General features: G+C 32.1%; 1 protein-coding gene across 1 annotated transcript; it reads right to left on the bottom strand.

The window, feature by feature from the left end:
- Positions 1-211: 211 nt before the first annotated feature.
- On the bottom strand, positions 212-1,551 carry LOC140920608 (mitochondrial outer membrane protein porin 4-like). Its single transcript, XM_073369359.1, has 3 exons — positions 1,423-1,551; positions 608-718; positions 212-361 (listed from the first exon to the last, which is right to left on the bottom strand). Exons 1-3 carry the CDS (start codon positions 1,528-1,530, stop codon positions 218-220), a joined length of 363 nt encoding a protein of 120 aa, XP_073225460.1. The 5' UTR covers positions 1,531-1,551; the 3' UTR covers positions 212-217.
- Between the last annotated feature and the right edge of the window lie 12,076 nt (positions 1,552-13,627).

The raw sequence follows: 13,627 nt of genomic DNA, 5'->3' as shown, positions 1-13,627 counted from the left end.
TAATTGCATTTATGAGACAAATAAGTCTAGATAGATTAATGCGGGATGTGTTTGTATCTAGCATAATTATGGTTGGCAGAAAATCAGTTGAATGTAGTAATATTACCTTAACCTCAATTGCTTAATCTTAGTGACTAATTAAGAGGATTCAGATTGAGTGCAGTCGGTAAATTTGGATCGTTAGGAGGAAAAGCAACAGATTTTTTTAAACTGAGTCTTATGAAATGAAACATGCATCAACACTATCGTAAATTGGGAGAGCTAGATCACTCACCTTTCCTGACTTGTGATCAGGTATATTGAAGCTCAAAGCTACTTTTTTACAACGGAAAACATCGTTCAAAGTCACTTTTGTAGATACCTGAGAAGGTAAATCAAAGAAACACGATTATAATCGAGAGATGGTAAAAACTTTAATCAAGCATCATACTAACTACTGGTTTTAGTTCAAATCGCAGTACATAATTGAACCAGTTTTAAACTTTTAGTTAGTTTGAACTTTTGCTTAAATCTCTAATCAAAAGATTAAGAGCAGTAGTAGTATCTGTACAATAAATATAAAAGGAAACATATTTGATTGAAAAATAAAAAGACCTCTACTTCTTACATTAGAGTATGTATCAACTTTCACATCCACTATAACATTTCCACTCTTGTAAAGTGTATTTATGTCACCCGAGAAAAATTGATCCTTCTTCAACCCTGTAGCAGTAAGGCCCTGCCAAAGGGAAAATTGGCACGGTACAACATTAGTTAGGACAGACTAAAGGTAACATTAATATGCATCCTCTTTCGATAGTCAGCACACATAATTTGCTATTTAGATATTTACAATACATGGTCTTCTAATGTTTAGCATATGTGGTGTAGTACCTTAAATAGAATAAACAATGATTCCTAGTAAAAAAAAAACATTGTTGTCAAATAGCCGCTATAGCGGCACTATATCGCTATAACAGAGTGGAATTTGAACACACCGCGATCGTTCACTGATATGCTATTTAGTACAGAGTATTATCGAATAACTGCTATTGCGGCGCTATAACACTATAGCATAGCGGAATTTGAACAAACCGCTATTTTCTGCGATTCGCAATTGACAACATTGAAAAAAACAATATGGTGTCTTTAAGTAAATGTAATACCACAACCAGTGATGTTTGATTATAACAATAAAAACACATCTTCATATTTCAACGACATCAATCAATTATGTATTACTATTATATCAAATATATGCATTCGTCATCTCGGCTTTTTTTCACTAGATGGTTTAAAAAGAAAAATGTATATGTGTGCTATTAGAACTATGGCATACGCAAGCAGAAAGGATTTTATATTTACTAGCATCAACTAAAATGAGAAATTGAACAGTCTACTTATAGGCAAAATAAAAATTAAAAAAACTGGAATATGAATTACCAATCCACTGGAGCTAGGAATGGACAGGCTAAACTTGTGGTCGAAGTTATAATCCTTGTACAAGAGGTCTGCATAAAAATAAAAATAAATTGACAACTTAATACCCATCACATATATAATTTAGAAAATTTATATGTGACTTGATAGAATGATAGGAAACATAAAATAGCTTGGCAACAATGAAAAACCTAGATGTTTGGCCATAAATGTCTTCTAATATAATCATAAAGGGGGAAAATGATATAGGAAAATAAATAGTGAATTGTAATGCTGCAGGAATAATACCGCTTGCCCTTTTATACTATAGTTTCTAGATTTGAAAATGAAAATAGAAGAAAGAAAGACATGAATTTCAATCAATAAAACTTCAAATAAATTTTAAAATGATATCTAATTAAGTTTTGAATAATAGAGAGAAATCCAAATACACCTACAATAAAAACTAACTACCAAGACTAACAACCTTTAAGTTGGTGACTATGACCAGCAGTATCAAATGTAGTATGTGAGATCAAGTTAGAAACATCATTTCCTAAACATACACAATAACAAATTGGACATTCAAAACCCTAAGCGAAGTTAAAATTAGCTTCAACCCAAATCTCTGACTCTAAACAAACACAATATCAAGTGAACCAGAAAAACAAATTGAAATGTACCACGATTAATGTCACAAACTAACGAGAAAGTAACATTAGTGATAGAATCAAATACCTTTATAAATTGAAACTGAAATCGGCTTAAAAAGCTGGGAAAGATTTGAGGAATGGGAAGCACAAATCAACGTAAATGAGAAGCAAGCGTGAAGAATCTGTGGGAGAGAAAATGAAAATATGATAAGCCAATCCACAATTTTGAAGAAAGCGGCGGTATTACCAAGCGGCGGAGGAGGAGGAGAAAGCGGCGGCCGGAGATCGGAAGCGACGTGAGACTGAAAGAAATCTGTCTTTCTGAGTTGTGATGGAGTCTCACAAATTTTTTTCAGGTTTTCGCTTAGTTGTGTGGGCCTACGCGCGGCCCAATTGTGCTGATCCAAATTGTGATGGCATCTTTTATTTTATTTTTAAGTTTGTTTTCCTACTCCTAATCTTCTCAAAAATTTTAAATTTTGTTTGAATTACTATTTTTTGTTTGATTTTTTTAAAATATTTTAATATATGCTAACAAATTAAAATAAAATCAGATATTTCGCACATACCTCCTTTCAAAATATCAGAAATTTTTTCATATAAATAATTACCCGGTATTAATATTAATATATATACATCAAAGTTTATAAGAAAATGTTGAAAAGTACGAGTAAAAAGTTTCTAAGAAGTTTCACGAATAAATTACGAGGATTTAAAATTTAAATTGGAAAAATTATCATAGAAAACACATCTATAACACATTGTCAGATTTTTCATCATAATAATAAGCATTAAATATTTAAATTTATACTAACACTAATTTAGGAGTCTATACATTGCACTAAGTAAAAATGAGATCACAAACATTTGATAATTACAAATTATTTTAAATAAAATTGAATATGAAATTGTGTTTATTAATAAACATATCTCAAATAAATTCAACATAATAATTGTATTTTCACTTAGAAAATTGAAATTTCTACACCAATAGAAGGAATATCAACTTTTGTAGTAATATTTTCTTTAATTTTTATCTTTTATTTTTAGGTATCATTGATTATGGTATACTATGACTAAGTAATATTTTTATTATGGTATAATGAATAATTTTTATTTTATAATTAAAAAATAATGATGAGATTTTTATTTTATACAAATTCGCAAGAAAATCCGCCGGAAATTACCTGCGGAATTTGCTGCGAATATTTCCAATGAGAATATTCCGCAGACAACTCCTCAGGAAAATTGTGACGTTTGCTGCGGATGTAAGTCGCAAGTAAATCCGCAGGAAATGAAAACATTACCTGCCGTATTACCTGCGGAAACTGACACCGCAGATATTTTCCTAAAATAATTGTGAGCCGCAGGAAAATCCTTGGGTATTACCTGCGGATATTTATCCGCAGGAAATGCCGCAGGTAATGCCGCAGGTAAAATGCTAATTTCTAATAGTGGAAGTCGGCATTGAAAAAAAAATAAAAAACTGACAAACGCAACAAAAAAGAAAATTGAGAGTTTATCCAAAGAATATTGAGGTAATACAGTTTGTAATATTACTTAATATACAATAATAATAATTTTATCATGTATTTGTAAAAATACTTTGTTATATATATTTTTCATACTACACAGAGGGAAAAAAATCACTTATATATATATATATTTATATTATAATAATTACTTACATAATTATAAAATAGTGTTTTATAAAACGTGATATTTAAATATTAAAATATAAAATTATAAAATGTACCCAAAAAAAGAATATAACATGATATTAAATATTATAATATAGTTGATACTTTATGATATATTATGATTATTATTTTAAATTCATATTTGTAATATATTACAAAATTTATGATTTTAAAATATATAATCATAATTGTTAGATCATTAAATATATTCTACTTTAATCAAATAAACCTTATAAGTTTTAACAAAATCAATTTCAGATTTTAATATATCATAATATTTAATTAAATAACCATTGTGAGAAATATTTGTTAATAAAAATTTATTTAAAAATTAAGTTCTAAAAATAAGTGTTAAAATTTGCATAAAAATATGTACACCACAAAGTATAATATTTTTTAAATAACATTATTGAGTTTTTATTTATAAGTAAATTATATTAAAAGGAGTATAAGAGGTAGTCAAAATCTGGTACATATAAATATATAATTTAAATTTATTTATAGGGTTGTAAATTAAAATTTTGATCAAATGGGATAGAAACATATTTACAATCAAAACGATCGAAATTTTTAACACTTTCTCAATATAGTAAAATTAGGATAAATTAATATTTACACCATCTCTTATGATTTTAATTCCTAAAATCATATATGTTTCACCTAAATATTTCATATCAAAATTTTTTATTAGAAAGTTTTAGTTTTTTTTACCTCTTTTAAATTGGTGGCAAAGATTAGCATATCATCCATATATAAACAAATCATAACATCATTTATATATTTTTTATAGTGTTGGCCAACTATTACCAAACCATGACACTTTTTTCATTTAATCTATTTACAATTGTATCACATACAATTAATAAGCATACCAATTATCACATATACAAACTTTAATGTCATTCTACCTTTTACTATATTTAATAAACATCTCAATTTAAAATTTTAATTCTCTTTTCAATATATTCAAGTCTAAGGTATAATTAATACATTCAATGCATTAAATATATTGCCACAAGGTAACAAAGCATAATCATAAAAATTTCTCAAACCAAATATCATAAGGTAGGTCCAAACATCTAAGTTATCTACTCCTTAACAAATAAGAATTCATTTCATTTATATTAAAGAAACAATTTTTTCATAGTTATTTTATAACTAATACATGCATCATGAATTCTATTTTTTAATTCAAGTTTCATATTTAATGTTCTATGGTAAATTCAAATAAGTATCACAGTAGAAAATAAACATTGAATAAAATCATTAAGATTTTCTATTAGTTTCTCCCATGAACATTTGTCAACTTACAATAATTCAAAGTAGATCCAAATCATTTTCAATATCAATGCAAGCAAAAAATAATTACTTTGACATACTATCATGCACATATATACTATGAGATCATCCATTCTAAATAAAAATAAAACTTTTGCATGAACTCATTTAAAACCCCATTTTATATTTATGAAAATTACTTACACTACTTTTATAATAAACTAGTAAACAAGCATGTATCATAAGTCAAATATATGAATGCTAATTGTAATAATCCGTTTTTTTTTTAACAAATTCAAATTCATAAACAAAGAAATACTTTTGGATAAAATATTTAAGTCGTAACACAACGACAAAAGTCAACAATATTTACAAACAGTAGAAATAGTTTTTGAAATAAAAAATCCAAAGTATTAAAACAGCAAAATACACCGAGGCTATAAGACCTATCAGATATAGCTCATACCCCTGAGGTATTCTCGGCAGACACCTGCATAAAAGCACTGCCCCAAGAATCTCTACATTCTCCACGTCACATCAAAAAGTGGAACATGGACCCATCAAGAAAAGTCAAGCTGACAATATAAGGTATAGGTGGAGTCTTCCAAAATGAAATAATTACAACCACAAAAGAAAGACATCTAACCCCTATACAACCATCTAATATGATCATGCTACAAAAACTATACAATTTGGGTGATCTCCACGCGCCCCGCAAAATCCTCCTAACACAGCTTCAGTCAGGTATGTCTAACTACCTTCCCATCTCCAGGGTGCTAACGGGTAGGATGATCCTGATCCTCATCTGATGGCAAAGCCCATATTTCCACAATAATTGTAAAGGTCACCAACCGAAATTAACAATTACCACATAGCATTTAATTTTAAATGCACAAAATAACCTTTCAACTTAGTATACACCTTGAAAGGGTTTTTATATGCCAAACATGCATATCAAAGTTAAAAAATGAAGTTTTTAACAAAATTTCACTGTCGTATTCGAATACAGCAACCTCGTATTTAAATACAATGCTAATTCATAAGTCAGTGGCAAAAAGTGCATATTTGTATTCGACTACAACAATCTTGTAACCGAATACAAGTGCAAAGTCAGTGAAAAATCCTGCACATTTATATTCGACTACCACATGGCGTAGCCGAATACAAGTGATAAGTCAGTGGCAAAAATTACTTAAATGTATTCGAATACAAGCACCTTGTATTCAAATACAACTGCTAAATATTGTAGATTTGAGTTTCGAAAACGTTTCGAAATCAATCAACACATACGCACAAATTCAATCAATCACACTTAGCAATTACAGCACAATCACAAACAACAACTGAGTATGTATATACAATCATCATAGTATAACAAACATGACTCGCGTGTCAAGCACCCTAATGCAATGTGTATATGCCAAAATGCATGATTCTGGAATTCCAAACCAAAACCCTTCTCGAAGGGGCGTAAATCATAATTATACCACCTATCACAGACCCGTACTATTTACCGAGGTGCCACCTATCACGAGTCAGCACGATTTTACTAAAAAGCGTAAATATACCACCTCTCATAGACCAATACTATTTATCGAGGTGCTACCTATCATGGGTCAGCACGATTTACTAAAAAAAATATATATTGTAAATGTACCGCCTATCACAAACCAATACTATTTATCGAGGTGCCACCTATCACGGGTCAGCATGATTTACAAAAATGTGCAGTCTATCGCGGGGCTTCACGACCCAATACTCCCCGCAAGGATCAGATGAACCAACATATCACATGGAATCATCTCATGGCCCATCAGGTCACCACTACCACAATGGCCCATCCGGTCGCCATGTACTATGAAATGCATGAGCATACTCTGACTCTTTCCACAACAATCATTAAGTAAATGCAACTATTAAAAGATTCCCCATTGTTAATACTTTAACCATTTTTCAAACTTATCACAGAGTATACTCAAAACAGATTTTCCTCAATAAAATTCATAACGCACATATTATCAGTTATGAATACACAATTACATCAAAAGTTAATCACCACAATAACATTAATATATCAGAGTTCTCCCCACCGCTAACTCGGTGCCAACGGTCTCGATTCCTTTTCGAGACTCAAGGAGTTAACTACTTAAACATAAATATTTATAACAATTTGTTCACAATAAAATTAATCAAACCACAACAAAATTCCCAAAATTAAATCTTTCTCACGCACCAAACTTTTAAAACCAAATAATCTACATTATTTAGTTAAAACTAAATAAAATAAATATTGTCCAAATCTCACATACACACACTCGACTATTAAAGCACCAAATTTTTTGAGTTAATAAAATATTTTAAACTTTTTTCTTTTTAAACTCAGTTCAAGAGTAATTAAAAGAGTAACATTTTAAACTCTAACCATTTTTAATTTCAATCTATCTTTTTGCTCAAACTCTTTAACTTAGTTAAAATTTGAACTTTTTCACAACTTTAACAACTCTAAATTTTTTTTGTAAAATTTCAACTTCAGTTCAAACTCATTTATTTGAAAATAATTCATTACATAACTCAAACACATCAAATTTAATTACCGCCAATTCACACCAAAATCAATCAATTTAATTGTATAACACACATATAGCACCTCAATTAAATTTCAACAATTCAAACATAAATCACCCGATTTCAAAACTCCACATGTTTACACATAAACCACCAAATTTCATCTCCACAACACACATAAAACACATTAAATTTATTTTCCACAATCTCACACACAAATCTCACAAATTTCCACCTCCACATATACACATACAAAGTCCTATATGCAATCTAAAAGTTTGGAAGGAGCCTTTACCTTATCGATAGCTTTAACAACCGATTACGGCACCGCGATTAATTACGGTAAAATTTTAGTTCGCGTTGTCACTTCCATAGTTGGCTCACTAGCACTGTAGCGTGGAGATGAGCAACTTTCCCTTCTGTCACTTCTCGAAATGAAACTCAGAAGTCGAAGAAAAATAGAGGTTTGTGTTTTAGTTTTTTGACAAAAAACCAACTTGGCTTGTTTTCATTTTGAAACAGAGCAAGGAAGAAAGAAGAAAATGGAGGGCGACGGGTTGCAGGGAAAATGTTTTTGCTTTTTCTTTCTTAAGTATATATATATACCAAAATTCAAAAATTACAAAATTAAAACTAAAGGTCTTACGTTCTACCCCCTTAAAATTAGTTTCGTCCTCGAAACTACGCATCGATAAACAACTCAGGGTGTTGTTCCCTCATCTTGCTCTCCAATTCCCAAGTCGCATCTCCAGTAGTTGGGTTCCAAATCACCTTGACCAACGAAACATCCTTGTTCCTTAATCGCTTAATCTTCCTGTCATCAATTCTTACAGGTAGTACTTTGAATGACAAATTATCCTTCAGTTGAATTGTGCCTGGTTCGATCACATGTGACAGATCTGTAAGGTATTTCCTTAACTGTGACACATGAAACATGTCGTGAATATTGGACAGTATCGGAGGCAAGGCTTCGATCCGACAATTCCTAAATCATGTAATAACTCTAGATAGTGTTTCCTTTTACAAAGGGAAGTACCATGAGAGGAATGTGCCTCCAATAAGCCTAAGAAAAACTTCAAAACTTTTAGATCCTTGATATGAAATGCAGAGTGGAGAACAATCTTCAAAGCTTCAAAGTCTAAAAAAGAAGTCCCTGGTTGAATTACATCATCCACATAGACAACAAGAGCAGTGAGGGAGGTAGTGGCGGAACAAAAAAACAAAGTGTGATCAGCTTGATCTGACCTTGAGTAAAGCCATGGAAAAGAAGAAAAGTGGTCAAATTTTCAAACCGCTGACGAATAGCTTGCTTAAGATCACATAGTGACTTAAGAAATTTACACACTTGGCTTGGTTTTGGAGGTGTGGCACCTGGTGGAGGCTTCATATAAACTAGCCCATGCAAGTGTCACCATGAAGAAATGCTTTAATGTAAGTGCCACCCAAGAATAGAAGCCAAGGAAAGTAGAACTCGGACATTTGAAAGCTTAGCCACAAGGGAGAAGGTGTCAATGTAATCCAAAGCCTTGAGCAACTAATTTGGCTTTAAAATGCTCAATAGAGCCATCTGCATGCCTCTTAACCTTGAAAATCCATTTGTTACCAATGGAAGTGCAATCAAGAGGAGGGTGAAAAAAATCCCAAGTAATGTTAGTATTGAATGCCTCAAGCTAAAAGATTCAATCTAGGGTCATGACTTGTTGAGATATAAGAAGTCGGTTCTGTTGAAACCAAATTGGTTTTATACTTAGAGTTTTGATTATAACAAAAGTATTTTATGAAAACAATATATTTGACTTCAAATAGTATGAAAGAAGATTTGTATTTTTGAGTAAAATCTAAAATAAGATTTTATTCAAATTTATAATTGAAGAAAACTAAAATAACATTTGATTCAGATTTATAATTGAAGAAAATCTAAATTACGATTTGATTCAATTTTATAATTTAAGAAAATATAAAATAAGATTTAATTCAGATTTATAATTGAATAAAATTCAAAATAAGATTTGATTCAGATTTATAATTGAATAAAATCTAAAATAAGATTTGATTCAGATTTATAATTGAAGAAAATCTTTGACCAAGTTGAAAAGAAGATATGGTCAAGATTTGATCAAGATTTATTTATAACAAAATATGAACATAATCAATCTGAAGAATATACAAACGCAATCTGAACAAAATACGAACATAAGCAATATGAGGAATTTACAAACTCAATTTGAATAAAATACGAACAAAATCAATCTGAAGAATTTACAAATTCAATTTTAACAAAATACGAACTAAATCAATCTAGAAGAACTGCTCAAATTGGATTCAAATATTAAGAATTGACTAAAGAACATATTATCAAAAACGATCTTGTTCAAAATTATTTTTGAATAAGATCATTGTTGACCAAGCTAGGAATGAAGATATAATTCAGAATTAAACAAAAATTAAATTGAAGTCCTAATTTTAACTATAAATACATACTCAAGGCTGAAGAAGAAGATATCGAAAACCAGAAAAGAGTTGAAGAGCTCGTAAACTCAAAATTTCAAATTGATCTTAGAGTTCAAAGAAATAAACACTTGTTCAAGTTAGAAATATTTTCTAAGTGCTTTTTCTTAGAGTGTGAGAGTTATTATTATTAGTTTTGTTAGAAGCAAACACTTAAAACACCAATCTTTTGTATCTAACCCGATAATTGTTTAATTCCTTCTTCAATCTGGGGTTGTCAGATTGTTGGCAGAAGATTTGGCTTAGAGGGTCAAGGTGATTAGCTCCTCAAAAATATGGGGTTGTCAGACTGTTTGGGAAGACTGGTTTGTAGGGTCAGATGCTTTGTAATTCAAGGTATTTAAACTAGTGAATTAATGTCTTCTAAATGAGAAGAGTGGATGTAGCCAAGTTAATGGTGAAGTAGTATAGATCTATGTGTTCAATTATTTATGCTTTCATTGTTTGCTTCCTCTGAACCTGATTTCTCCTTATCTAAGTAATTCATAAAAACCAACCAGCCTTCATCAAGTTGGCAAAAAATTATCTATTTTATCAAACACAATTCAACCAACCCTTCTTGTGTTTGTACAAGGTTCTTAATTTGAGGAGAGGGAAGATCAAGGGATTTGGCTTTAAAATGTTCAATGGAGCCATCTGCATGCCTCTTAACCTTGAATACCCATTTGTTACCAATGGAAGTGCAATCAGGAGGAGGATGAAAAAATATCCAAGTATTGTTAGTATTGAGTGCCTAAAGCTAAAGCTTCATGGCAGCCACCCATCTTTGGTCCTGACTCATTGAGAAATAAGAAGTAGGTTTTGTATCTAAGGAGAGGGAAAGATCAAGGGACTTATGGTGTGGTGAAAGGTTGGCATATAAGATAATAATGAGATAAAGGGCAGGTACAAGGTTTGGATGTTTGAGAGGTGCAAACATAGTCATTAAGGTGGACCGGTTTAGTGGTTTGTCTTGTGGATCTGCGAAGTGGAGTGTTAATTGGTGAGTTAAGGGTAGCATGTGAGGCATTGAAGGATTGAGTACTAGATGAGGTGATTGATTGGTCACTATCAATAGGGAAAATCAGGTTTACTTTATGGTTAATGAGGTCAACTGTATTTGAGGTAAGGTCTAAGTCAGGAATAGGCTCAGGTGTGGTACCAGTGTGTGTATCAACAAGAGGATTAGGTTTGTGTGGCAAAGGGCTCAGGTTTGTATTTGATGAGGTGTTGTACCCGGGTCTGCAGCAGGGTCAGGAAAATTAAAACTTGTTGGTTCATTGGTGGATCCTCAATAAATGTACGAGCTAGGCATAGTTGAGGAGGAGTCAGAATGAGATGGAAACTCAAGATCATAAAATTAAACATTCCTATAGAAACCAAAATCTCTTTGGTATGAATTTCAAGTAGCAAAAGTCCCTTCATTCCTTACTTATAGCCAAGGAAAGCATACTTTCTTGCCCTTGAGTCAAATTTATAATGGTTAGTGGTGAGTGTAGATGCATAACAAAGACATCCAAATACCTTCAAGAAACTCAGGTCTGGTGTTGTTCCATAGAGAACCTCGTAAGAGGATTTGTCTCCCAATAATCTAGTGGGAATTCTATTCATCAAATAAACTGCATATAGAACATGAGTGCTCTACTTATGTTTAGAATATGTTGATGCCTACCTTTAACTCTACGATTTTGCTGTGGTTTGGCTACACAACTTATTTGGTGTAAAATACTATTGGTAGAGTAAAACTCATGAAGTAAAAATGCAGGTCCATTATCATTTCGTATAGTTTTTATCTTTTTTCAAAATTGAGTTTCAACCATTTTAACAAAATTCTTAATCGTTTGGGAAACTTCTTATTTAGCTTTTAATATGACAATCCAAACGTTTCTATTACAGTCATCCAAAATAGTTAAAAAAATATTTGTAACCATGTCTAAATGAGCCAAATCAAATATGTGAGCCTCATTATGAGTACTAATTCCAAATGATAATTTTTTCTGTTTTTGCCATATGACATATATCACATGCCCTATGACTAGCACTAGGTATGTAAGTATACCTTTTATTTAAAGCTAACATATGAAGGAATAACATTTGGATTCAAATAATGTGCAGTGATAAAATTGGTTATTGCACCTGGTGGCTTGCAATTTGGCTTCATACAGTACAACCCATCTAACTGATTAGCCAAATCAATCGGTTGGAAATGATGAAACATAATTGGCATTGATGATGGCTTTTAATGTGTGAATTGAAAAATGAGAAGTCCCACATTGGAGGGAACACACTCATTTATGACCTTTATAAGGAGTTAGTTTCACAATTGGGTTGGGCCCCAAGGGGCACCGCAATTTTGTGAAGGAGGGAGAACGCAAGCAAACGGACCACCACACACGCGCGCGCCGCCGCCGGCCGGCTCGGCCTGGTTCGGGTTGTGGTGTGGTGTATTAAAGTTTTTTTAACAGATGGAAATTAATTATTTATTTAATTAATTGCTTGCGATATGTCACATATTACGAAACTGCCATCTACAAGGTCAAAGTCAAAGTTCTGATTCATTCAAACCCTAAACACTGAATCTGGGCTGTTTTATCCTGGGGACTTCGTGGTTGATAGTCTGCCTTGCACAATTTTGGGCAGTGCCTCGAAACATCTTAAAGAGAGCGACCTAGTCTGCGACTCAACCCAGTAATATTTTCGGTGGCATAAATTGTTTTCAAAGGTTTTCAAATTTTCAAAACAACAATTTTAAGACGTTTTCGAACTGCCATGTCTACCAACGAAATTACTGGGCCAGGTTCATCTGCTACTGACTACAACAAACCATTTCGGTTTGAGGGAAGTCACTTCAAACGATGGCAACAAAAGATGCTGTTTTTTCTAACCACGAAAAAGCTTGCCAACGTTTTGAAGGATGACATTCCGGTTGTACCAGAAAAAGGTGAACAAGCTGAAAAGGATAAAATAGCTGCTGAATTAACCCTATGGGAAAATAATGATTACTTATGTAAGAATTATATTCTCAATGGACTTGCTGATGATCTGTATGACTACTACAGCTCCGACTGCTAAACAGGTTTGGGATGTTTTAAAGAAGAAGTACGATACTGAGGAAGCTGGAGCCAAGAAGTATGCTGTAAGCCGCTACCTCAAATATCATATGACAGATGACAGATCAGTGGAAGCTCAGTCTCATGAAATCCAGAAAATTGCTCACGAAATCATCACTGAAGGTATGTCCCTAGATGAACAGTTTCAAATTGCTGTTATTATTGACAAACTGCCCCCTGCTTGGAAAGAATTTAAAAATTCTCTTAGGCATAAAACTAAAGAATTCTCTCTAGAAAGTCTGATAACCCGCCTTAGAATTGAGGAGGAATCTCGCAAGCAAGACCAGAAAGATGAAATTCTTCTTGTAGCTAATAACAAGAAGAAGAAGTCCATCGGAGCGGTTCTGAAGCCAAACGGCAAACAACTGAAGAATCAGAACCGTACTTCAAAGAACAGCAACAGGAATGAGAACCACCAAAGGGTCCCAATTGTCAG

This window comes from Cicer arietinum, chromosome 5, assembly GCF_000331145.2.
Source record: "Cicer arietinum cultivar CDC Frontier isolate Library 1 chromosome 5, Cicar.CDCFrontier_v2.0, whole genome shotgun sequence".
NCBI lineage: Eukaryota > Viridiplantae > Streptophyta > Magnoliopsida > Fabales > Fabaceae > Cicer > Cicer arietinum.
The sequence above is the reverse complement of the archived record's forward strand: the minus strand, read 5'-3'. Positions and strand labels throughout refer to the sequence as shown.